This window comes from Coregonus clupeaformis, unplaced genomic scaffold (assembly GCF_020615455.1).
Source record: "Coregonus clupeaformis isolate EN_2021a unplaced genomic scaffold, ASM2061545v1 scaf0527, whole genome shotgun sequence".
Lineage (NCBI taxonomy): Eukaryota > Metazoa > Chordata > Actinopteri > Salmoniformes > Salmonidae > Coregonus > Coregonus clupeaformis.
Genome location: NW_025533982.1, coordinates 23,096 through 50,544, shown reverse-complemented (window position 1 = coordinate 50,544; position 27,449 = coordinate 23,096). Strand labels below are relative to the sequence as shown.

General features: G+C 45.9%; 1 protein-coding gene across 4 annotated transcripts in view; it reads left to right on the top strand.

Moving 5' to 3' along the window:
• The window catches only part of LOC121578429 (disintegrin and metalloproteinase domain-containing protein 9), a 68,806-nt gene extending 45,039 nt beyond the window's left edge, over window positions 1–23,767 (top strand). For 2 of the 4 annotated variants that reach the window (XM_045215820.1, XM_045215821.1), the window contains 12 exons: window positions 4,836–4,966; window positions 7,941–8,112; window positions 11,764–11,853; window positions 12,093–12,288; window positions 12,441–12,549; window positions 13,979–14,159; window positions 14,538–14,627; window positions 15,404–15,509; window positions 16,836–16,977; window positions 21,677–21,795; window positions 23,180–23,220; window positions 23,345–23,767. In XM_045215820.1, coding sequence (XP_045071755.1) covers window positions 4,836–4,966; window positions 7,941–8,112; window positions 11,764–11,853; window positions 12,093–12,288; window positions 12,441–12,549; window positions 13,979–14,159; window positions 14,538–14,627; window positions 15,404–15,509; window positions 16,836–16,977; window positions 21,677–21,795; window positions 23,180–23,220; window positions 23,345–23,470 — 1,503 coding nt within the window. In that variant the 3' untranslated portion in view covers window positions 23,471–23,767. Of the gene's footprint in view, window positions 1–4,835; window positions 4,967–7,940; window positions 8,113–11,763; window positions 11,854–12,092; window positions 12,289–12,440; window positions 12,550–13,978; window positions 14,160–14,537; window positions 14,628–15,403; window positions 15,510–15,918; window positions 16,110–16,835; window positions 16,978–21,676; window positions 21,796–23,179; window positions 23,221–23,344 lie in introns of those variants that run through there. The other 2 variants (XM_045215822.1, XM_045215823.1) reach the window with 2 other exon arrangements.
• Window positions 23,768–27,449: the final 3,682 nt, after the last annotated feature.

The window sequence follows — 27,449 nt, the reverse complement described above, 5'->3', positions numbered from 1 at the left end:
AGCTAGCCAGAGACAGGACCCTAACACCTAGCAGACTAATCCTTGTAACAGCTAGCCAGAGACAGGACCCTAACACCTAGCAGACTAATCCTTGTAACAGCTAGCCAGAGACAGGACCCTAACACCTAGCAGACTAATCCTTGTAACAGCTAGCCAGAGACAGGACCCTAACACCTAGCAGACTAATCCTTGTAACAGCTAGCCAGAGACAGGACCCTAACACCTAGCAGACTAATCCTTGTAACAGCTAGCCAGAGACAGGACCCTAACACCTAGCAGACTAATCCTTGTAACAGCTAGCCAGAGACAGGACCCTAACACCTAGCAGACTAATCCTTGTAACACCTAGCCAGAGACAGGACCCTAACACCTAGCAGACTAATCCTTGTAACAGCTAGCCAGAGACAGGACCCTAACACCTAGCAGACTAATCACCTAACAGCTAGCCAAGCAGACCCTAACACCTAGCAGACTAATCCTTGTAACAGCTAGCCAGAGACAGGACCCTAACACCTAGCAGACTAATCCTTGTAACAGCTAGCCAGAGACAGGACCCTAACACCTAGCAGACTAATCCTTGTAACAGCTAGCCAGAGACAGGACCCTAACACCTAGCAGACTAATCCTTGTAACAGCTAGCCAGAGACAGGACCCTAACACCTAGCAGACTAATCCTTGTAACAGCTAGCCAGAGACAGGACCCTAACACCTAGCAGACTAATCCTTGTAACAGCTAGCCAGAGACAGGACCCTAACACCTAGCAGACTAATCCTTGTAACAGCTAGCCAGAGACAGGACCCTAACACCTAGCAGACTAATCCTTGTAACAGCTAGCCAGAGACAGGACCCTAACACCTAGCAGACTAATCCTTGTAACAGCTAGCCAGAGACAGGACCCTAACACCTAGCAGACTAATCCTTGTAACAGCTAGCCAGAGACAGGACCCTAACACCTAGCAGACTAATCCTTGTAACAGCTAGCCAGAGACAGGACCCTAACACCTAGCAGACTAATCCTTGTAACAGCTAGCCAGAGACAGGACCCTAACACCTAGCAGACTAATCCTTGTAACAGCTAGCCAGAGACAGGACCCTAACACCTAGCAGACTAATCCTTGTAACAGCTAGCCAGAGACAGGACCCTAACACCTAGCAGACTAATCCTTGTAACAGCTAGCCAGAGACAGGACCCTAACACCTAGCAGACTAATCCTTGTAACAGCTAGCCAGAGACAGGACCCTAACACCTAGCAGACTAATCCTTGTAACAGCTAGCCAGAGACAGGACCCTAACACCTAGCAGACTAATCCTTGTAACAGCTAGCCAGAGACAGGACCCTAACACCTAGCAGACTAATCCTTGTAACAGCTAGCCAGAGACAGGACCCTAACACCTAGCAGACTAATCCTTGTAACAGCTAGCCAGAGACAGGACCCTAACACCTAGCAGACTAATCCTTGTAACACCTAGCCAGAGACAGGACCCTAACACCTAGCAGACTAATCCTTGTAACAGCTAGCCAGAGACAGGACCCTAACACCTAGCAGACTAATCCTTGTAACAGCTAGCCAGAGACAGGACCCTAACACCTAGCAGACTAATCCTTGTAACACCTAGCCAGAGACAGGACCCTAACACCTAGCAGACTAATCCTTGTAACACCTAGCCAGAGACAGGACCCTAACACCTAGCAGACTAATCCTTGTAACAGCTAGCCAGAGACAGGACCCTAACACCTAGCAGACTAATCCTTGTAACAGCTAGCCAGAGACAGGACCCTAACACCTAGCAGACTAATCCTTGTAACAGCTAGCCAGAGACAGGACCCTAACACCTAGCAGACTAATCCTTGTAACAGCTAGCCAGAGACAGGACCCTAACACCTAGCAGACTAATCCTTGTAACAGCTAGCCAGAGACAGGACCCTAACACCTAGCAGACTAATCCTTGTAACAGCTAGCCAGAGACAGGACCCTAACACCTAGCAGACTAATCCTTGTAACAGCTAGCCAGCTAGTACCATCTGACGTTGTGGTTGTTAGCATTGTGAGGTCATGTCAGCCACCTGATAGGTCTAGATTATTCATGAGTCACTCTGATGTCGGAAGACAATAGTGCAGTTTGTTCTCAGACACACCATGGTTGCTTCCCAAATGACACCCATATTCCCTTTTAATGACACTACTTTTGACCAGAGCCTTGATCTAAAGTAGTGCACTATAAAAGCAATAGGGTACCATTTGGGATGCAGCTCATGAATAACACAGGAGTCAAACGGCTACACAGATGTAACAGGCAAGACCAGTCCACAGTGACGAAGAACAGCGTCTGTGGCATTCCACAGACCAGTCCACAGTGACGAAGAACAGCGTCTGTGGCATTCCACAGACCAGTCCACAGTGACGAAGAACAGCGTCTGTGGCATTCCACAGACCAGTCCGCAGTGACGAAGAACAGCGTCTGTGGCATTCCACAGACCAGTCCGCAGTGACGAAGAACAGCGTCTGTGGCATTCCACAGACCAGTCCACAGTGACGAAGAACAGCGTCTGTGGCATTCCACAGACCAGTCCACAGTGACGAAGAACAGCGTCTGTGGCATTCCACAGACCAGTCCACAGTGACGAAGAACAGCGTCTGTGGCATTCCACAGACCAGTCCACAGTGACGAAGAACAGCGTCTGTGGCATTCCACAGACCAGTCCACAGTGACGAAGCACAGCGTCTGTGGCACTCCACAGACCAGTCCACAGTGACGAAGAACAGCGTCTGTGGCATTCCACAGACCAGTCCACAGTGACGAAGAACAGCGTCTGTGGCATTCCACAGACCAGTCCACAGTGACGAAGCACAGCGTCTGTGGCATTCCACAGACCAGTCCACAGTGACGAAGCACAGCGTCTGTGGCACTCCACAGACCAGTCCACAGTGACGAAGCACAGCGTCTGTAGCATTCCACAGACCAGTCCACAGTGACGAAGAACAGCGTCTGTGGCATTCCACAGACCAGTCCACAGTGACGAAGCACAGCGTCTGTGGCATTCCACAGACCAGTCCACAGTGACGAAGAACAGCATCTGTGGCACTCCACAGACCAGTCCGCAGTGACGAAGAACAGCGTCTTTTTTATTTATTTATTTTATTTCACCTTTATTTAACCAGGTAAGCCAGTTGAGAACAGGTTCTCATTTACAACTGCGACCTGGCCAAGATAAAGCAAAGTAGTGCAATAAAAACAACACAGAGTTACATATGGGGTAAAAAAAACAAAGTCAGAAATACAACAGAAAATATATATACAGTGTGTGCAAATGTAGCAAGTTATGGAGGTAAGGCAATAAATAGGCTATAGTGCAGAATAATTACAATAGTATTAACACTGGAATGCTAGATGTGCAAGAGATGATGTGCAAATAGAGATACTGGGGGTGCAAAAGAGCAAAATAAATAACAATATAGGGATGAGGTAGTTGGGTGGGCTAATTTCAGATGGGCTGTGTACAGGTGCAGTGATCGGTAAGGTGCTCTGACAACTGATGCTTAAAGTTATTGAGGGAGATAAGAGTCTCCAGCTTCAGAGATTTTTGCAATTCGTTCCCAGTCATTGGCAGCAGAGAACTGGAAGGAATGGCGTCCAAAGGAGGTGTTGGCTTTGGGAATGACCAGTGAGATATACCTGCTGGAGCGCAGACTACGGGTGGGTGCTGCTATGGTGACCAATGAGCTAAGATAAGGCGGGATTTGCCTAGCAGTGATTTATAGATGGCCTGGAGCCAGTGGGTTTGACGACGAACATGTAGTGAGGACCAGCCAACAAGAGCGTACAGGTCACAGTGGTGGGTAGTGTATGGGGCTTTGGAGACAAAACGGATGGCACTGTGATAGACTACATCCAATTTGCTGAGTAGAGTGTTGGAGGCTATTTTGTAAATGACATCGCAAAGTCAAGGATCGGTAGGATAGTCAGTTTTACGAGGGCATGTTTGGCAGCATGAGTGAAGGAGGCTTTGTTGCGAAATAGGAAGCCGATTCTAGATTTAACTTTGGATTGGAGATTATTTATGTGAGTCTGGAAGTTGAGTTTACAGTCTAACCAGACACCTAGATATTTGTAGTTGTCCACATACTCTAGGTCAGACCCGTCGAGAGTGGTGATTCTAGTCGGGTGGGCGGGTGCTAGCAGCGTTCGATTGAAAAGCATGCATTTAGTTTTACTAGTGTTTAAGAGCAGTTGAAGGCTACTGAAGGATTGTTGTATGGCATTGAAGCTCGTTTGGAGGTTTGTTAACACAGTGTCCAATGAAGGGCCAGATGTATACAAAATGGTGTCGTCTGCGTAGAGGTGGATCTGAGAGTCACCAGCAGCAAGAGCGACATCATTGATATACACGGAGAAAAGTGTCGGCCCAAGAATTGAACCCTGTGGCACCCCCATAGAGACTGCCATAGGTCCAGACAACAGGCCCTCCGATTTGACACACTGAACTCTATCTGAGAAGTAGTTGGTGAACCAGGCGAGGCAGTCATTTGAGAAACCAAGGCTATTTAGTCTGCCAATAAGAATGCGGTGGTTGACCACAGACCAGTCCACAGTGACGAAGCACAGCGTCTGTGGCATTCCACAGATTCTCCTTTGTATTGTAATGTGCAGCGCTCTGTGTAATACCAGGTTCCAAAGGCTCCTGTTTGTCGTTATGGTATTCAGAGTATTTTAAACTCCTTTTTGTGCTTTTGGTTTAAATCATAATTTCTTCTTATACACTTTGAACGATTCCAAATATGAAACCTATATGAGCAGCGTGTGTGTGTGTCTTCCACTGAATGTTTTCTCCAGTATGGTGGCGACAATCTGGGCTACGTCTCCACTGTAGTGGCCCACGAGATGGGCCATAACCTGGGCATGAATCACGATGACGGCCGCTGCACCTGTAATGGAGGGAGCTGTGTCATGGCTGCCACGGCATCGTAAGTAAAGTCCTGTCATCACCACACACTAAACCAACGTTCTCCTTTTATTTGACCCCTTTTTTTTCCCCCTTTGCATTGTCTTTTTAAGAGGCCATCTGCTATTCAACCTGTTTGTTGAACTATATTAGATGTGAAGTTGCCACTGTATTGGTCAACACTGTTTGGACACACCTACTCATTCAAGGGTTTTTCTTTATTTTTTTATTTTTTTACATTGTAGAATAGTAGTGAAGACCTCAACTATGAAATAACACATGGAATCATGTAGTAACCAAAAAAGTGTTAACAATTAAAAAAATATATATATTTCAGATTCTTCAAATAGCCACCCTTTGCACACTCTTGGCATTCTCTCAACCAGCTTCACCTGGAATGCTTTTCCAACAGCCTTGAAGGAGTTCCCACATATGCTGAGCACTTGTTGGCTGCTTTTCCTTCACTCATCCCAAACCATCTCAATTGGGTTGAGGTCGGTGATTGTGGAGGCCAGGTCATCTGATGCAGCACTCCATCACTCTCCTTCTTCGTCAAATAGCCCTTACACAGCCTGGAGGTGTGTTGGGTCATTGTCCTGTTGAAAAACAAATAATAGTCCCACTAAGCCCAAACCAGATGGGATGGCGTATCGCTGCAGAATGCTGTGGTAGCCATGCTGGTTAAGTGTGCCTTGAATTCTAAATACATCACAGACGGTGTCACCGCAAAGCACCCCCCACACCATCACACCTCCTCCTCCATGCTTTACGGTGGGAAATACACATGCGGAGATCATCCGTTCACCCACACCGCGTCTCACAAAGACACAGCGGTTGGAACAAAAAATCTCAAATTTGGACTCTAGACCAAAGGACACATTTCCACTGGTCTAATGTCCATTTCTCGTGTTTCTTGGCCCAAGCAGGTCTCTTCTTCTTATTGGTGTCCTTTAGTAGTGGTTTCTTTGCATCAATTTGACCATGAAGGCCTGATTCACACAGTCCACTCTGAACAGTTGATGTTGACATTTGTCTGGGACTTTAACTCTGTGAAGCATTTATTTGGGCTGCAATCTGAGGCTGGTAACTAATTAACTTATCCTCTGCAGCAGAAGTAACTCTGGGTCTTCCTTTCCTGTGGCGGTCCTCATGAGAGCCAGTTTCATCATAGCGCTTGATGGTTTTAGCGACTGCACTTGAAGAAACTTTAAAAGTTCTTGAAATGTTCCACATTGACTGACCTTCATGTCTTAAAGTAATGATGGACTGTCGTTTCTCTATGCTTATTTGAGCTGCTCTTGCCATAATATGGACTTGGTCTTTTACCAAATTGGACTATCTTCTGTATTCCCCCCTACCTTGTCACAACACAATTGATTGGCTCAAACGCATTAAGAAGGAAAGGAATTCCACAAATGAACTTTTAAGAAGGCACACCTGTTAATTGAAATGCGTTCCAGGTGACCACCTCATGAAGCTGGTTGAGAGAATGCCAAGAGTGTGCAAAGCTGTCATCAAGGCAAAGGGTGGCTATTTGAATACTCTCAAATATAAAATATATTTTCATTTGTTTATCACTTTTTTGGTTACTACATGATTCCATATGTGTTATTTCATAGTTTTGATGTCTTCACTATTATTCTACAATGTAGAAAATAGTAACAATAAAGAAAAACCCTTGAATGAGTAGGTGTATCCAAACTTTTGACTGGTACTGTATATATACAGAAAAGTATGTGGACACCCCTTCAAATTAGTGGATTTGGCTATGTCAGCAACGGGTGTGGCTGAAAAAAATTATAATTGATCACACAGCCATGCAATCTCCATAGACAAACAATGGCAGTAGAATGGCCTTACTGAAGAGCTCAGTGACTTTCAACGTGGCACCGTCATAGGATGCTACCTTTCCGGCATGTCAGTTTGTCAAAATTCTGCCCTGCTAGAGCTGCCCCGGTCAACTGTAAGTGCTGTTATTGTGAAGTGGAAACATCTAGGAGCAACAACGACTCAGCCGTGAAGTTGTAGGTCACACAAGCTCACAGAACGGGACCGGCGAGTGCTGAAGCGCGTAGAGGGTAAAAATCGTCTGTCCTCGGTTGCAACACTCACTACCGAGTTCCAAACTGCCTCTGGAAGCAACGTCAGCACAAGAACTGTTCGTCGGGAGCTTCATGAAATGGGTTTCCATGGCCGAGCAGCCGCACACAAGCCTAAGATCAACATGCGCGACGCCAAGCATCAGCTGGAGTGGTGTAAAGCTCGCCGCCATTGGACTCTGGAGCAGTGAAAACGGTTCACCATCTGGCAGTCTGACGGACAGGAGCGGATGCCAGGAGAACGCTACCTGCCCCAATGCATACTATAAAGTTTGGTGGAGGAGGAATAATGGTCTGGGGCTGTTTTTCATGGTTCAGGCCCCTTAGTTCCAGTGAAGGGAAATCTTAACACTACAGCATACAATGGCATTCTAGACGATTCTGTGCTTCCAACTTTGTGGCAACAGTTTGGGGAAGGCCCTTTCCTGTTTCAGCATGACAATGCCCCCGTGCACAAACCGAGGTCCATACAGAAATGGTTTGTCGAGATCGGTGTGGAAGAACTTGACTGGCCTGCACAGAGCCCTGACCTCAACCCCATCGAACACCTTTGGAATTAATTGGAACGCCGACTGTGAGCCAGGCCTAATCGCCCAAAATCAGTGTCGACCTCACTAATGCTCTTGTGGCTGAATGGAAGCAAGTCCAGCAATGTTCCAACATCTAGTGGAAAGCAGAAGAGTGGAGGCTGTTATGGCAGCAAAGGAGGGGGACCAACTCCATATTAATGCCCATGATTCTGGAATGAGATGTTTGACGAGCGGGTGTCCACATACTGTTGGTCAAATTGATAAGTGGATGTCTGATAGAAATAAAGCCATTGATTTTGTAAATGATTGAATGATTCCATTTCTATAGTATGCATGTACAGCATTGTTAGATGTCTTCTCCTCCCAGTGGATCCACCCTCTTCAGTGGCTGTAGTGCCTCTGACTTTGAGCGTCTGGTCCTGCGTGGCGGAGGGATGTGTCTGCTGAACCAGCCCTCCCAGTCAAACGTCATCTCTGTTGCTAAGTGTGGCAACGGCATGTTGGAGGAAGGAGAGGCGTGCGACTGTGGAACACCCCAGGTACTGTCTGTCTCCTGTCTGTCTGCCTGTCTGTCTGCCTGTCTGTCTGCCTGTCTGTCTGCCTGTCTGTCTGACTACCTGTCTGTCTGCCTGTCTGCCTGTCTGTCTCTGTCTGACTACCTGTCTGTCTGACTACCTGTCTGTCTGCCTGTCTGTCTGTCTGTCTGCCTGTCTGTCTGACTACCTGTCTGTCTGCCTGTCTGTCTCTGTCTGACTACCTGTCTGTCTGACTACCTGTCTGTCTGCCTGTCTGTCTCTGTCTGTCTGCCTGTCTGTCTGACTACCTGTCTGTCTGCCTGTCTGTCTCTGTCTGTCTGTCTGACTACCTGTCTGTCTCTGTCTGACTACCTGTCTGTCTGACTACCTGTCTGTCTGACTACCTGTCTGTCTGTCTGTCTGTCGACAATAACAATAGGCCATGGTGCCTCACCATACTAGTGGGAATAAGTTACCTATTGAATGGCTTTCTATAATGCTTGATTTGTTGATTCATTGACACATTGATTGATATGTATAATTGATTCATGATTAATTGCTTTATATTATTACGAAGCTGTTGTGTTAATGGGAGCTTTGGCTGAGTGTTGTTTGGTGTTTTGGATTCATTATGGATCCCCATTAGTTCCTGCCAAGGCAGCAGCTACTCTTCCTGGGGTTTATTATGGATCCCCATTAGTTCCTGCCAAGGCAGCAGCTACTCTTCCTGGGGTTTATTATGGATCCCCATTAGTTCCTGCCAAGGCAGCAGCTACTCTTCCTGGGGTTTATTATGGATCCCCATTAGTTCCTGACAAGGCAGCAGCTACTCTTCATAGATGACCAGCAGGGTAAAATAATAATCACAGTGGTTGTAGTCCTGTGTAGTTCAGTTGGTAGAGCATGGCGCTTGCAACGCCAGGGTTGTGGGTTCGATTCCCACGGGGGACCAGTATGAAAAAAAAAAAAAGAATTGCACTCACTAACTGTAAGTCGGTCTGGATAAGAGCGTCTGCTAAATGACTAAAATGTCAAATGTAGAGGTTGCAACAGGTCAGTACCTCAGGAGTAAATGTCACTTGGCTTTTCATAGCCGGGCATTTAGAGGTTGAAATAGCAGGTGCGGTAGAGAGAGAGAGTTGAAAACAGCAGTTCTGGGACAAGGCAGCACGTCCAGTGAACAGGTCAGGGTTCCATAGTCGCAGGCAGAACAGTTGAAACTGGAGCAGCAGCACGACCAGGTGGACTGGGGACAGCCAGGAGTCATCAGGCCAGGTAGTCCTGAGGCATGGTCCTAGGGTTCAGGTCCTCCGGGAGGGGAGAGAGAGAGAGAGGGAGAATTAGAGGGAGCATACTTAAATTCATACAGGACACCAGATAAGACAGGAGAATAACACCAGATATAACAGACTGACCCCAGCCCCCCGGCACATAGACTATTGCAGCATAGATACTGGAGTCAAGGCAGCATCTAGTCTTCCTGGGGTTTATTATGGATCCCCATTAGTTCCTGCCAAGGCAGCAGCTACTCTTCCTGGGGTTTATTATGGATCCCCATTAGTTCCTGCCAAGGCAGCAGCTACTCTTCCTGGGGTTTATTATGGATCCCCATTAGTTCCTGCCAAGGCAGCAGCTTCTCTTCCTGGGGTTTATTATGGATCCCCATTAGTTCCTGCCAAGGCAGCAGCTTCTCTTCCTGGGGTTTGTTATGGATCCCCATTAGTTCCTGCCAAGGCAGCAGCTTCTCTTCCTGGGGTTTATTATGGATCCCCATTAGTTCCTGCCAAGGCAGCAGTTACTCTTCCTGGGGTTTATTATGGATCCCCATTAGTTCCTGCCAAGGCAGCGGCTACTCTTCCTGGGGTTTATTATGGATCCCCATTAGTTCCTGCCAAGGCAGCAGCTACTGTACTTGGTCCAACAAAATTAAGGCAGTTATATACAATTACAACCGATTTCACAACACATTAAGTGTGTTCCCTCAGGCCACTACTCTATCACATATCTATCCTTGTGTACGTGTCTTATGTGTGTCTGTGTCTGTGTGTGTGTCTCTTCACAGTCCCGGCTGTTCCATAAGGTGTAGTTTTATCTGGTTTAAAAAAAAATATCTGATTCTACTGCTTGAATGAGTTGATGTGGAATAGAGTTCCATGTAGTCATGGCTCTATGTAGTACTGTGCGCCTCCCATAGTCTGTTCTGGACTTGGGGACTGTGAAGAGACCTCTGGTGGCATGTCTTGTCGGGTATGCATGGGTGTCCGAGCTGTGTGCCAGTAGTTTAAACAGACAGCTCAGTGCATTCAGCATGTCAAATACTTCTCACAAATACAAGTAGTGATGAAGTGAATCTCTCCTCCACTTTGAGCCAGGAGAGATTGACATGCATATTAATAATGTTAGCTCTCCGTGTAATTTAAGGGCCAGCCGTGCTGCCCTGTTCTGGGCCAATTGTAATTTCCCAAGTCCCTCTTTGTGGCACCTGACCACAGGACTGAACAGTAGTCCAGGTACCACAAAACTAGGGCCTGTAGGACCTGCCCTGTTGATAGCAATGTCAAGAAAGCAGAGCAGCACTTTTATTATGGACATCTTAGCTACTGTTTCATCAATATGTTTTGACAATTACATTTTACAACCCAGGGTTACTCCATGCAGTTTAGTCTCCTCAGCTTGCTCAAATTCCACATTATTCATTACAGGATTTAGTTGAGGTTTAGTGTTTAGTGAATGATTGGTCCCAAATACAATGCTTTTAGTTTTTTAAATATTTAGGACCAGCTTATTTCTTGCCACCCATTCTTAAACTGACTGCAGCTCTTTAAGTGTTGCAGTGATTTCAGTCGCTGTAGTAGCTGACGTGTATAGTGTTGAGTCATCAGCATACATAGACAAACTGGCTTTACTCAGAGCCAGTGGCAGGTCATTAGGAAAGATTGAAAAAAGTAAGGGGCCTAGACAGCTGCCCTGGGGAATTCCTGATTCTACCTGGATTATGTTGGAGAGGCTTCCATTAAAGAACACCCTCTGTGTTCTGTTAGACAGGTAACCCTTTATCCACAGCAGGGGGTGTAAAGCCATAACACATACGTTTTTCCAGCAGCAGATTATGATTGATAATGTCAGAAGCTGCACTGAAGACTAACAGAACAGCTCCCACAATCTTTTTTATCATCAATTTCTCTCAGCCAGTCATCAGTCAGTGTTGTGCTTGTTGAATATCCTTCCCTATTATCGTGCTGAAAGTCTGTTAACTGTGAAATAGCATTGTATTTGGTCCCCCAAAGAAATGGCCCCTTTACTAAGGGTTGGTAACAGGCTGATTGGTCGGCTGTTTGAGCCGATAAAAGTTGCTTTGCTATTCTTTGGTAGTGGAATTACTTTCGCTTCCCTCCAGGCCTGAGGGCACACACTTTCCTGCAGGCTTAGATTGAAGATATGGCAAATAGGAGTGGCAATATCGTCCGCTATCATCTTCAGTAATTTTCCATCCAAGATGTCAGACCCAGGTAGCTTTATCATTGTTGATAGACAACAATCTTTTTTTTTTTCAGCTCTTCCACACTCACTTTAAGGATTTGTTTTATAATTTGGTCAGTTATGCATGGATGTGTAGGTTCAGAATTAGTTGTTGGCGTGTCATGCCTAAATTTGCTAATCTTGCCAATGTTGCAGGAGTGTACCAATAAGTGCTGTGACGCGGCCACCTGTAAGTTGACCTGGGGATCGGCCTGCGCTCAGGGAAGCTGCTGCAAGGACTGCAAGGTTAGTCGGCTGCTGTCTGTCTTCTAAACTGTATGGATTAGGATGCTCCCAAACCTGACAGCAAATCAATGATTTTCAATTAGAGTCGTTTGTTGGGGGGGGAGGGCCTAGGATTGTGTTGCGCTGTTTGTCAGAAATGTTTGGGAGGTTTCAACTTTTTAATGCAATGATGGATCCGTCAACCGATTTTGAAAAATTATTAATAACGTTTCTCCGGCCTAATTTCTCTCCAATTTCAGATCAGCGTGTCAGGGACACCGTGCAGGGGATCTGTCAACACATGTGACCTCCCAGAATACTGCAACGGCTCCACAGCCTTCTGTCCCTCTGACTTCTATATCATGGACGGGCTTCCCTGTGAGAATGACGCAGCGTACTGTTACGAGGGCCGCTGCCAGACCTACGACTACCAATGCAAATTTCTCTTTGAAGAAGGTAGGCTATTGTACAAAATGAATACCGGTATATCTGACATGACTGCATTGGCCTTTTTAAACGAACAAGAAAGTACTGTCACCTTGTGTCTGGCAGTTAATACTTTTATTTCTTTGTCTGAAATGTATATCTTTTGATTATTTTATTTCCAGGTGCAAGAAAGGCAGCAGATGTCTGCTTTCAGACTGCTAATCTAAAGGGGGATACGTTTGGGAACTGTGGAATGACATCGTCAGGGAACTATGTGAAATGTAGCTCGGCGTAAGTGCTCAGAATTTGTTATCAGCATTCATAATTAAAAGTAAGATAAGAAATATTTTATTTATTTTGTCTTAGTGAATTTATATTTGTCATATTGTATAGGAAAACGGGCTGAGTATAGAAAACAGAAACGGGCTGAGTATAGGAACAGAAACAGAAACGGGCTGAGTATAGGAAACGGGCTGAGTATAGAAACAGAAACGGGCTGAGTATAGAAACAGACCAAGTATAGGAAACGGGCTGAGTATAGAAACGGCCTGAGTATAGAAACCGAAACGGGCTGAGTATAGGAAACGGGCTGAGTATAGAAACGGGCTGAGTATAGAAACAGAAACAGACTGACAATTGAACCAGAAACGGCCTGAGTATAGGAATTGAGTATAGAACCAGAAACGGGCTGAGAATAGAAACGGGCTGAGTATAGAACCAGAAACGGGCTGAGTATAGAACCAGAAACGGGCTGAGTATAGAACCAGAAACGGGCTGAGAATAGAAACGGGCTGAGTATAGAACCAGAAACGGGCTGAGTATAGAACCAGAACCAGACTGAGTATAGAAACGGCCAGAGTATAGAACCAGAAACGGGCTGAGAATAGAAACGGGCTGAGTATAGAACCAGAAACGGGCTGAGTATAGAACCAGAAACAGACTGAGTATAGAACCAGAAACGGGCTGAGAATAGAAACGGGCTGAGTATAGGAACAGAAACAGAAACGGGCTGAGTATAGGAAACGGGCTGAGTATAGAAACAGAAACGGGCTGAGTATAGAAACAGACCAAGTATAGGAAACGGGCTGAGTATAGAAACGGCCTGAGTATAGAAACCGAAACGGGCTGAGTATAGGAAACGGGCTGAGTATAGAAACGGGCTGAGTATAGAAACAGAAACAGACTGACAATTGAACCAGAAACGGCCTGAGTATAGGAATTGAGTATAGAACCAGAAACGGGCTGAGAATAGAAACGGGCTGAGTATAGAACCAGAAACGGGCTGAGTATAGAACCAGAAACAGACTGAGTATAGAACCAGAAACGGGCTGAGAATAGAAACGGGCTGAGTATAGAACCAGAAACGGGCTGAGTATAGAACCAGAAACAGACTGAGTATAGAACCAGAAACGGGCTGAGTATAGAACCAGAAACGGGCTGAGTATAGAACCAGAAACAGGCTGAGTATAGAACCAGAAACAGGCTGAGTATAGAACCAGAAACAGGCTGAGTATAGAACCAGAAACGGGCTGAGTATAGAAACAGAAACAGACTGAGTATAGAACCAGAAACGGGCTGAGTATAGAACCAGAAACAGACTGAGTATAGAACCAGAAACGGGCTGAGTATAGAACCAGAAACGGGCTGAGTATAGAACCAGAAACGGGCTGAGTATAGAGTTACTGCTGATGCCGTCCCTGTCTCCACTGTCTCCCTGCAGTAATGCCATGTGTGGGAAGGTGCAGTGCACTAATGTAGACACCAACAAGCCCCCTCCTGGAGGCTCCGTCAGTAACCAGATTATAGATGGCTCGTCATGTGTCAACGCAGACTTTAACCTTGGCACTGATGTTCTGGACCCTGCCTATGTCCACCGGGGCAGCCCCTGTGCCAAGGGAATGGTAAGGCTTATGGGTCATTTTGGTTTTGGGGTCCCTTTTCCATCTTTCCATTTGACATTTTAGTCATTTAGCAGACACTCTTATCCAGAGCGACTTACAGGAGCAATTAGGGTTAAGTGCCTTGCTCAAGGGCACATCGACAGATTTTTCACCTAGTCGGCTCAGGGATTAGAACCAGCGACCTTTTGGTTACTGGCACAACGCTCTAAACCACTAAGCTACCTGCCAACCTATCTTTCTAAGATGATTTCACTTCTTCCACAGGGTGTGGGTGTGTGTTGAGGCATTAGGAGTACAGTAATGCTTTGTAGACATTGCTATGGGACATTTGATTGAATCCAGAGATAAAACCCAGTACTCATCTCTTTTTTCTTCCAGGCCTGTATTGACTTCCAGTGTGTGAATGCCTCAGCTCTACTGCCTGTGAACCTCCACTGTGATGCCAAGAACACATGTAACAGTCGGGGGGTAAGATAAGAAGGGGTTGGACACATCACATGTTGCAGGCTCTCTGATGGCCTCTTCTGGGGAGAGATCTCATCCTCTAGAAGGGGTTGGACACATCACATGTTGCAGGCTCTCTGATGGCCTCTTCTGGGGAGAGATGTCAGTGTCTAGAAGGGGTTGGACACATCACATGTTGCAGGCTCTCTGATGGCCTCTTCTGGGGAGAGATCTCAGTGTCTAGAAGGGGTTGGACACATCACATGTTGCAGGCTCTCTGATGGCCTCTTCTGGGGAGAGATCTCAGTGTCTAGAAGGGGTTGGACACATCACATGTTGCAGGCTCTCTGATGGCCTCTTCTGGGGAGAGATCTCGTCCTCTAGAAGGGGTTGGACACATCACATGTTGCAGGCTCTCTGATGGCCTCTTCTGGGGAGAGATCTCATCCTGTAGAAGGGGTTGGACACATCACATGTTGCAGGCTCTCTGATGGCCTCTTCTGGGGAGAGATCTCAGTGTCTAGAAGGGGTTGGACACATCACATGTTGCAGGCTCTCTGATGGCCTCTTCTGGGGAGAGATCTCGTCCTTTAGAAGGGCTTGGACACATCACATGTTGCAGGCTCTCTGATGGCCTCTTCTGGGGAGAGATGTCAGTGTCTAGAAGGGGTTGGACACATCACATGTTGCAGGCTCTCTGATGGCCACTTCTGGGGAGAGATCTCAGTGTCTATTGTATTGGTTGGTTGATTGGTTAATTAATTAATTGATTGATTGATTGGTTGATATATCTTCCCCAGGTGTGTAATAACAAGGGGAACTGCCACTGTATTGACGGCTGGGGACCTCCTTACTGTGCCAAGTCCGGGAGTGGGGGCAGTGTGGACAGCGGCCCTGCTCAGATAGGTACTGTTCACTGTACACCTTTCCCATCTCTACCTGCCATTATAAATAGGTACTGAACACCTTTCCCATCTCTACCTGCCATTATAGATTGTTACTACCGCTGTCTGATATATTATAGCTTAATTGATTGGCTTTCAAGTGTAGTAGAGTGTCTTTTAAAGTGGATCCCTCATGATCAGTCCTGTCTGCTGGTCTATATGGTAAGGTGTTTTACCTCGCCCTGTGCACCGATTGGGTTTGCAGTTCAGGCATGTCTCAAATGTGCGAACTCGTCACACTGCACAGAGTGAGCTGAATGGACTGCACCTGTGTGTGATGCGTGCTGTCAGGGGAGTTGGGGCAGAAGACGCATTTGTTGTAACATGGACAATAAAGTTGTATTGTTCTCTTTACTAATAACTGTTCCCAGATCACTCCCTGAGGGACGGCCTGCTGATCTTCACTAATAACTATCCCTCTGCTGTTCCCAGATCACTCCCTGTGGGACGGCCTGCTGATCTTCACTAATAACTATCCCTCTGCTGTTCCCAGATCACTCCCTGAGGGACGGCCTGCTGATCTTCACTAATAACTATCCCTCTGCTGTTCCCAGATCACTCCCTGGGGACGGCCTGCTGATCTTCACTAATAACTATCCCTCTGCTGTTCCCAGATCACTCCCTGAGGGACGGCCTGCTGATCTTCATTAATAACTATCCCTCTGCTGTTCCCAGATCACTCCCTGGGGGACGGCCTGCTGATCTTCACTAATAACTATCCCTCTGCTGTTCCCAGATCACTCCCTGAGGGACGGCCTGCTGATCTTCACTAATAACTATCCCTCTGCTGTTCCCAGATCACTCCCTGAGGGACGGCCTGCTGATCTTCACTAATAACTATCCCTCTGCTGTTCCCAGATCACTCCCTGTGGGACGGCCTGCTGATCTTCACTAATAACTATCCCTCTGCTGTTCCCAGATCACTCCCCTGAGGGACGGCCTGCTGATCTTCACTAATAACTATCCCTCTGCTGTTCCCAGATCACTCCCCTGGGGGACGGCCTGCTGATCTTCACTAATAACTATCCCTCTGCTGTTCCCAGATCACTCCCCTGGGGGACGGCCTGCTGATCTTCACTAATAACTATCCCTCTGCTGTTCCCAGATCACTCCCTGAGGGACGGCCTGCTGATCTTCACTAATAACTATCCCTCTGCTGTTCCCAGATCACTCCCTGAGGGACGGCCTGCTGATCTTCACTAATAACTATCCCTCTGCTGTTCCCAGATCACTCCCTGGGGGACGGCCTGCTGATCTTCACTAATAACTATCCCTCTGCTGTTCCCAGATCACTCCCTGAGGGACGGCCTGCTGATCTTCTTTCTGCTGGTGGTTCCCATCCTGGTGCTCCTGGTGTTGGTGCTGCTCTATGTGTTTAGAAGGGATACCCTGGAACGATGCCTCAAAGGACTGCGCTCAACATGCTCGAGGTAAACCCAGTCATGTGTATAAACAATGTTTGTCTATAACCACGTTTCCATCCACAGTTTGTGAGTAAAGTCAGCTGTGATGGAAACAGGATGTTGCGGTGACATGGTATAAATGCTAGCAGATCATGTGTTTGTTCGACAATGGTGGGATCCTTTTGGATTGATCATATTATTTATGCGAGAAATGGCGACGGAAACACCTTTTTATGTGCAAATATTGAAATAATAACCATTATATCGAAGTAAACTTGGGGTCACGCGATGATATGGTGTGTGGTCCTCCCACTGCGACTCTGGAAACCATTCAGTTTATCAGGCTACAGATTAAATAAGTTATGATGAACTTCACAGGGTGGTGAAAGTGCACGGTGATGAGCTTGATGCTCCTTTCCAATAAATATCGAGGGTCTTATTCTGGTGACATGATGCTCGACTGCCAAAAAAAATCTAAGGTCTTATTCTGGTGACATGATGATCGATGCTCGACTGCCGTTTGACAAACACAAATACTCTCTCTCTCTTACCCATAATAATCTCATCATGTAGACTAACCCATTGTATCTGAGAGCTGTTGAGCGGTTGGCTGGAGCTCAGACTAACCCACTGTATCTGAGAGCTGTTGAGCGGTTGGCTGGAGCTCAGACTAACCCACTGTATCTGAGAGCTGTTGAGCGGTTGGCTGGAGCTCAGACTAACCTTCTGTATCTGAGAGCTGTTGAGCGGTTGGCTGGAGCTCAGACTAACCCACTGTATCTGAGAGCTGTTGAGCGGTTGGCTGGAGCTCAGACTAACCCACTGTATCTGAGAGCTGTTGAGCGGTTGGCTAGAGCTCAGACTAACCCACTGTATCTGAGAGCTGTTGAGCAGTTGGCTGGAGCTCAGACTAACCTACTCTATCTGAGAGCTGTTGAGCGGTTGGCTGGTGCTCAGACTAACCTACTCTATCTGAGAGCTGTTGAGCGGTTGGCTGGAGCTCAGACTAACCTACTCTATCTGAGAGCTGTTGAGCGGTTGGCTGGAGCTCAGACTAACCTACTCTATCTGAGAGCTGTTGAGCGGTTGGCTGGAGCTCAGACTAACCTACTCTATCTGAGAGCTGTTGAGCGGTTGGCTGGAGCTCAGACTAACCTTCTCTATCTGAGAGCTGTTGAGCGGTTGGCTGGAGCTCAGACTAACCTACTCTATCTGAGAGCTGTTGAGCGGTTGGCTGGAGCTCAGACTAACCTACTCTATCTGAGAGCTGTTGAGCGGTTGGCTGGAGCTCAGACTAACCTACTCTATCTGAGAGCTGTTGAGCGGTTGGCTGGAGCTCAGACTAACCTACTCTATCTGAGAGCTGTTGAGCGGTTGGCTGGAGCTCAGACTAACCTACTCTATCTGAGAGCTGTTGAGCGGTTGGCTGGAGCTCAGACTAACCTACTCTATCTGAGAGCTGTTGAGCGGTTGGCTGGAGCTCAGACTAACCTACTCTATCTGAGAGCTGTTGAGCGGTTGGCTGGAGCTCAGACTAACCTACTCTATCTGAGAGCTGTTGAGCGGTTGGCTGGAGCTCAGACTAACCTACTCTATCTGAGAGCTGTTGAGCGGTTGGCTGGAGCTCAGACTAACCTTCTGTATCTGAGAGCCAAGACCAGAGTGGGCACATTTGCTATTTTAACGCAAACAGTTGTGAAAAAAAACTATTGGTCGAGTTAAAAATGCAAACGGAAACATATTGAACTTTAGATTGTTATTCGGTACACGAATACTTAAGCGAAGAAGAACATTTCGTGTGCACTTCGTCATCACGCACTTTTTTTTATCCGCAACAAGTCAGTTTGGTGGAAACACACCACTGGTGGGAAAATGTGTATATTTTCTTTATGCGGATTCTAGAGTATTCGCATGAAAATCTATTGCTAATTGGATGGACACCTAGCTATAGACGCCTAGCCTAGCTATAGACGCCTAGCCTAGCTATAGACGCCTAGCCTAGCTATAGACGCCTAGCCTAGCTATAGACGCCTAGCCTAGCTATAGACGCCTAGCCTAGCTATAGACGCCTAGCCTAGCTATAGACGCCTAGCCTAGCTATAGACGCCTAGCCTAGCTATAGACTCCTAGCCTAGCTATAGACGCCTAGCCTCGCTATAGACGCCTAGCCTAGCTATAGACGCCTAGCCTCGCTATAGACGCCTAGCCTCGCTATAGACTCCTAGCCTAGCTATAGACGCCTCGCTATAGACGCCTAGCCTAGCTATAGACGCCTAGCCTAGCTATAGACGCCTAGCCTAGCTATAGACGCCTAGCCTCGCTATAGACTCCTAGCCTAGCTATAGACGCCTCGCTATAGACGCCTAGCCTAGCTATAGACGCCTAGCCTCGCTATAGACGCCTAGCCTCGCTATAGACGCCTAGCCTGGCTATGAGACGCCTAGCCTGGCTATAGACGCCTAGCCTCGCTATAGACGCCTGGCCTCGCTATAGACGCCTGGCCTAGCTATAGACGCCTAGCCTAGCTATAGGACGCCTCGCTATAGACGCCTAGCCTCGCTATAGACGCCTAGCCTCGCTATAGACGCCTAGCCTCGCTATAGACTCCTAGCCTCGCTATAGATGCCTCGCTATAGACGCCTTGCCTCGCTATAGACGCCTTGCCTCGCTATAGACGCCTAGCCTCGCTATAGACGCCTAGCTATAGACTCCTAGCCTAGCTATAGACTCCTAGCCTAGCTATAGAGGCCTAGCCTAGCTATAGACGCCTCGCTATAGACGCCTAGCCTAGCTATAGACGCCTAGCCTAGCTATAGACGCCTAGCCTAGCTATAGACGCCTAGCCTCGCTATAGACTCCTAGCCTAGCTATAGACGCCTCGCTATAGACGCCTAGCCTAGCTATAGACGCCTAGCCTCGCTATAGACGCCTAGCCTCGCTATAGACGCCTAGCCTAGCTATAGACGCCTAGCCTAGCTATAGACGCCTAGCCTCGCTATAGACGCCTAGCCTCGCTATAGACGCCTAGCCTAGCTATAGACGCCTAGCCTAGCTATAGACGCCTCGCTATAGACGCCTTGCCTCGCTATAGACGCCTAGCCTCGCTATAGACGCCTAGCCTCGCTATAGACTCCTAGCCTCGCTATAGATGCCTCGCTATAGACGCCTTGCCTCGCTATAGACGCCTTGCCTCGCTATAGACGCCTAGCCTCGCTATAGACGCCTAGCTATAGACTCCTAGCCTAGCTATAGACTCCTAGCCTAGCTATAGAGGCCTAGCCTAGCTATAGATGCCTAGCCTAGCTATAGACGCCTAGCCTCGCTATAGACGCCTAGCCTAGCTATAGACGCCTAGCCTAGCTATAGACTCCTAGCCTCGCTATAGACGCCTAGCCTAGCTATAGACTCCTAGCCTCGCTATAGACGCCTAGCCTAGCTATAGACGCCTAGCCTAGCTATAGACGCCTAGCCTAGCTATAGACGCCTAGCCTAGCTATAGACGCCTAGCCTAGCTATAGACGCCTAGCCTAACTATAGACGCCTAGCCTCGCTATAGACGCCTAGCTATAGACGCCTAGCCTAGCTATAGACGCCTAGCCTAGCTATAGACTCCTAGCCTAGCTATAGATACCTAGCCTCGCTATAGACGCCTAGCTATAGACTCCTAGCCTAGCTATAGACACCTAGCCTAGCTATAGACGCCTAGCTATAGACTCCTAGCCTAGCTATAGACGCCTAGCCTAGCTATAGAGGCCTAGCCTAGCTATAGAGGCCTAGCCTAGCTATAGACGCCTATCCTAGCTATAGACGCTTAGCCTAGTTATAGACGCCTAGCTATAGACTCCTAGCCTAGCTATAGAGTCCTAGCCTCGCTATAGAGGCCTAGCCTAGCTATAGACGCCTAGCCTAGCTATAGACGCCTAGCCTAGCTATAGACGCCTAGCCTAGCTATAGACGCCTAGCCTAGCTATAGACTCCTAGCCTCGCTATAGACACCTAGCCTCGCTATAGACGCCTAGCCTAGCTATAGACGCCTAGCCTCGCTATAGACGCCTAGCCTCGCTATAGACGCCTAGCCTAGCTATAGACGCCTAGCCTAGCTATAGACGCCTAGCCTAACTATAGACGCCTAGCCTCGCTATAGATGCCTAGCTATAGACGCCTAGCCTAGCTATAGACGCCTAGCCTAGCTATAGACTCCTAGCCTAGCTATAGACACCTAGCCTCGCTATAGACGCCTAGCTATAGACTCCTAGCCTAGCTATAGACGCCTAGCCTCGCTATAGACGCCCATCCTAGCTATAGACGCCTAGCCTCGCTATAGACGCCTAGCCTCGCTATAGACGCCTAGCCTAGCTATAGACGCCTAGCCTCGCTATAGACGCCTAGCCTAGCTATAGACGCCTAGCTATAGACGCCTAGCCTAGCTATAGACGCCTAGCCTCGCTATAGACGCCTAGCCTAGCTATAGACGCCTAGCCTAGCTATAGACGCCTAGCCTAGCTATAGACTCCTAGCTTATGAGTAAACCAACAAAAAAAGTGACAAACTGGGTACATCTCATCTCAAAACCGTACAAACCTAGTTTGTGGCATTTCTTTGATTCGTTCAACAGGTTGTGTGACATAGAAATTGTATGAGATTAAAAGCATGTATTTGTAAAACTGGGTAACTTTCTCCCAGTCACAGCTGTTGCTTTTCACATGATGATGTCTAATGTCCGCAGGTCAAAGAACACAGCGAATGGCCATGTCCCAAGACGAGCAACTCCACAGGCCCCAGCAACACAGGCCCCACCCCGTCAGGTAAACAGTTTTCCCAGCAACACAGGCCCCACCCCGTCAGGTAAACAGTTCCACTGCATGTACAGTGGGATCTGATATTGACACCCTTGATAAAGATGAGCAAAAATGACTGAAATAAATCATTAAAATAATGAGCTATAAAAAAAATGGAAATGATTATTTAATACATAATTCTCAAAAAGGTAAAGGTCAAAATTGACACCCCTGTTTTCAATACCTGACCTTGCAAGGATAACAGCACTGAGCCTTTTTCTAAAATGTTTAATGAGTTGGAGAACACAATGGGAGGGATCTTAGACCATTCCTCCGTACAGAACACTTCCAGATCGCACAATTGGCCCAGCGTCGTCCAGGGTAGGGGAGGGAATGGCCAGCAGGGATGTAGCTCAGTTGGTAGAGCATGGCGTTTGCAACGCCAGGGTTGTGGGTTCGTTTCCCACAGGGGGCTAGTATGATTTTTTTTTTTTTTATAACAATAAAATAAATAATGTATGCACTCACTAACTGTAAGTCGCTCTGGATAAGAGCGTCTGCTAAATGACTAAAATGTAAAATGTAATGTAAATGTAAATGGGAATATATAGCTCAATATTTTAAATGATTTATTTTATAGTCATTTTTGCTCATCTTTATCAAGGGGGTCAATAATTTCAGACCACACTATGTCTTTGTTAAGTGGAACAGAATACAGAGCTGAGCAGGTTTTTTCCATCAACTGCCATCGTGGTAAAAATGTGCAGGGAAGTCATCCTTTGCAGGGGATTAAACCCAAAGCCTCAAACATGTCTGGTTAGACCTTTTCTTTCACTAGCCTGGCCATGTCTGGCGATGACCAATGGGAGTGGGCGATAGCCTGGCCATGTCTGGCGATGACCAATGGGAGTGGGCGATAGCCTGGCCATGTCTGGCGATGACCAATGGGAGTGGGCGATAGCCTGGCCATGTCTGGCGATGACCAATGGGAGTGGGCGATAGCCTGGCCATGTCTGGCGACGACCAATGGGAGTGGGCGATAGCCTGGCCATGTCTGGCGATGACCAATGGGAGTGGGCGATAGCCTGGCCATGTCTGGCGACGACCAATGGGAGTGGGCGATAGCCTGGCCATGTCTGGCGATGACCAATGGGAGTGGGCGATAGCCTGGCCATGTCTGGCGATGACCAATGGGAGTGGGCGATAGCCTGGCCATGTCTGGCGATGACCAATGGGAGTGGGCGATAGCCTGGCCATGTCTGGCGATGACCAATGGGAGTGGGCGATAGCCTGGCCATGTCTGGCGATGACCAATGGGAGTGGGCGATAGCCTGGCCATGTCTGGCGATGACCAATGGGAGTGGGCGATACGACACAAACAGATCTAGGACCTGATTTTATTCATCATTTATATGTTGTAGTAATTCTGCGCTCTTCATATCTGTTTCCAGCCAATGCCTGCATATCCGCCATCAGCTACCTCAGGTCCCAGGTATTAATGCTTTATCATAGCATATTTTGACTTTCATTTGGGGGGAAAAAAGTGTCATTGCATATGCCTTAGTTGTATTTGTTTTTTTATGTTGATTTTTTTTGTTTTAATGTGTCACTTTTAGGTATGGAGAAAACTATCGGAACAAACCTCCTGCCACCCAGCCACCTCTCCCCCAGCAAGGACCAGGGGTTCCCAAACCCATCCCTCCCTCCCAAATACCCTGACAGAAACACCCCTTTGGACATAACACGGCTTTAACCTTATTCCTTATTGTAAATTGCGTACATTGTATGTTCGTTTGTGGATATCTCAATTTTTTAAAATAATTTTATTGCAGGAACATAATTTGGTGACAGGGACTTAAGATATTCCTTTTTATATTGTACTATGGAAATGAAGGTAACATTTTGTAATAAAAATATACATATTGTTGATATTAAGTTTCAATAAGGCTCAAAATGTAATTTTATGAGCCGTTACAATATTTGTTTATATTTAAATGTGTTGCTTTAAATGTTACTCATAATAAATATTGACTATAAGATTTCTCTCCTTATTTTCATTTGTATTATTAGGCCTATCTTTCATTCCGAGGTACAGTAGAATATTATCCGAGTTTCTAAACCCAGAGGCGCAACATCGCGAGACAGACCAGGCCGGGATTTGAGAAGTCAAAAAAAGAAAATTGTCACATGCTTTGTAGACAACAGGTGTAGACTAACAGTGAAATGCTTACTGGACACAATGCAGAGTTGGACACACCTACAGTCAAACGTTTGGACACACCTCCTCATTCCAGGGTTTTTCTTTATTTTTTTAAAAACTATTTCTACATTGTAGAATAATAGTGAAGACATCAAAACTATGAAATAACACATATTGAATCATGTAGTAACCAAAAAAAGTGTTGCAGTGTCTGAAGGTCTATTGATTTTGCTGATGTTTGCAAATGGTGTAATAGATGAACTTTACTCTGCTTTGCTGAAGCATTTGGAAAAGCATTGCTACATAGGTTTCTTGGAATAGAGGACATTTGGAGATATGTGAAAGCCGGGGATTGGTTTATTAAAATCACGCCATATTATGTTACATGGGATATAAATACCAGGTTCTGAACAAAGGGAGGGAGAGACAACATATTGGATCAACAGATTGGCCGTTTCTCTCCAGATATAACTGCAGATATCTGTAAATTAATACTGTGAACTTTGATACAATAAATCTTTATAATCAAAGAACAGTGTAAGCGGACTTCTTATCATCACAGCATAATTAGCAACGTTGACTTGGACACCACAGTGTTAAACAAATCAAAATATATTTTATATTTGAGATTCTTCAAAGTAGCCACCCTTTGCCTTGATGACAGCTTTGCACACTCTTGGCATTCTCTCAACCAGCTTCACCTGGAATGCTTTTCCAACAGTCTTGAAGGAGTTCCCACATATGCTGAGCACTTGTTGGCTGATTTACCTTCACTCTGTGGTCCGACTCATCCCAAACCATCTCAATTTGGTTGAGGTCTGGGGATTGTGGAGGCCAGGTCATCTGATGCAGCACTCCATCTCTCTCCTTCTTGGTAAAATAGCCCTTACACAGCCTGGAGGTGTGTTGGGTCATTGTCCTGTTGAAAAACAAACAATAGTCCCCCTGAGCCCAAACCAGATGGGATGGCGTATCGCTGCAGAATGCTGTGGTAGCCATGCTGGTTAAGTCTACCATGAATTCTAAATTAATCTTATGGATGATTTTCAAGTACATATGTTGTAGAATTAAACACCTATATGCCTTAAAATGTTTATGGATTGAGAACCAGTTGAAGGGTTAATACAGAGCAGAGACATGTATGTGTTTTTCATAAACTCCCTGCAGCTGGTCTGGTTATGTCAATGACGTGTGACGTAGATACAACTCCTCGTGGAGGCTGTGTGGAGATTGGAGTAACAATGGAACTAGTGTTATCATTTCTTTGTGCTTATGACCTTATGACCTGACACATGGCCACATGCACATAATTTTTTTTTTTTTTTTTTTTCCACCTTTATTTAACCAGGTAAACCAGTTGAGAACAAGTTCTCATTTACAACTGCGACCTGGCCAAGACAAAGCAAAGCAGTGCGATAAAAACAACAACACAGAGTTACATATGGGGTAAAACAAACAAAGTCAAAAATACAACAGAAATACATATATATACAGTGTGTGCAAATGTAGCAAGTTATGGAGGTAAGGCAATAAATAGGCTATAGTGCAAAATAATTACAATTAGTATTAACACTGGAATGATAGACGTGCAAGAGATGATGTCCAAATAGAGATACTGGGGTACAAATGAGCAAAATAAATAACAATATAGGGATGAGGTAGTTGGGCGGGAGGATGATAAATGTTTAAATGTATGTGGTTGAGAATGGGTTATGGATGACATGTTTAAATCATGTTTAAGTATTAATGGATATGTTTTATAATGTGTTATGAAATGATAATGATGAAACAGAAGGAACATAATTGATACTTTGTACTCCAGATGCATGCCTAGATAGTAAATATAGTCAATACAGAGTGTGATTGTTCTTTAACGTACGTATGTACATAATTTTTTGAGTCATGCCACTAATAAGATACAGAGGCCCCACTTAGAGAAGCGCAAGTAGCCCTCGTGAGTAGCCAACATGTGATACTGAAAGATGCTATTCATTCACATAGGGAGGAACTATCAGCTGTATCAGTGTGGCTATGCATGTGTCTGTGTAAAAAGGAGCGCTCCGGTTCAGGACAAGCAGTTGTTGCTCCATGGAGCAAGCTCGGCTTTGTTACGCAAATAATAAAAGTCTAAATTCACAAGTTCCAGTCTCTTGAGAAATATTTTTAAGTTGACTACTTTTTGAGTCAAATATTTCTACAACAATCTCAGACGGTGTCACCAGCAAAGCACCCCCACACCATAACACCACCTCCTCCATGCTTTACGGTGGGAACTACACATGCAGAGATAATCCGTTCACCCACACTGCGTCTCACAAAGACACAGCGGTTTGAACCAAAAATCTCAAATTTGGACTCCAGACCAAAGGACAGATTTCCACTGGTCTAATGTCCATTGCTTGTGTTTCTTGGCCCAAGCAAGTCTCTTCTTATTGGTGTCCTTTAGTAGTGGTTTCTTTGCAGCAATTCGACCATGAAGGTCTGATTAACAGAGTTTCCTCTGAACAGTTGATGTTGATGTGTCTGTTACTTGAACTCTGAAGCAATTATTTGGGCTGCAATTTCTGAGGCTGGTAACTAATGTACTTATCCTCTGCAGCAGAGGTAACTCTGGGTCTTCCATTCCTGTGGCGGTCCTCATGAGAACCAGTTTCATCATAGTGCTTGATGGTTTTTGCAACTGCACTTGAAAAAACTTTCAAAGTTCTTGCAATGTTCCGGATTGACTGACCTTCATGTCTTTAAAGTAATGATGGACTGTCGTTTCTCTTTGCTTATTTGAGCTGTTCTTGCCATAATATGGACTTGGTCTTTTACCAAATAGGGCTATCTTCTGTATACTACTTTGTCACAACACAACTGATTGGCTCAAGCACATTAAGAAGGAAAGAAATTCCACAAATTAACTTTTAACAAGGCACACCTGTTAATTGAAATCCATTCCAGGTGACTACCTCATGAAGCTGGTTGAGAGTGTGCAAATCTGTCATCAAGGCAAAGGGTGGCTATTTGAAGAATGTCAAAAACAAATCAAAATATATTTTATATAACACTTCTTTGGTTACTACATGATTCCATATATGTTATTTCATAGTTTTGATGTCTTCACTATTATTCTACAATGTAGAAAATAGAAAAAATTAAGAAACCCTTTGAATGAGGAGGTGTGACTGGACTAGAATATAACATGGCTAAATATTATTTTCTTTGATTTCTATATATAGTTGAAGTCGGAAGTTTACATACACCTTAGCCAAATACATTTAAACTCAGTTTTTCACAATTCCTGACATTTAATCCTAGTAAAAATTCCCTGTTTTAGGTCAGTTAGTATACACACACATACAGTGAGGGAAAAAAGTATTTGATCCCCTGCTGATTTTGTACGTTTGCCCACTGACAAAGACATGATCAGTCTATAATTTTAATGGTAGGTTTATTTGAACAGTGAGAGACAGAATAACAACAAAAAAATCCAGAAAAACGCATGTCAAAAATATTATAAATTGATTTGCATTTTA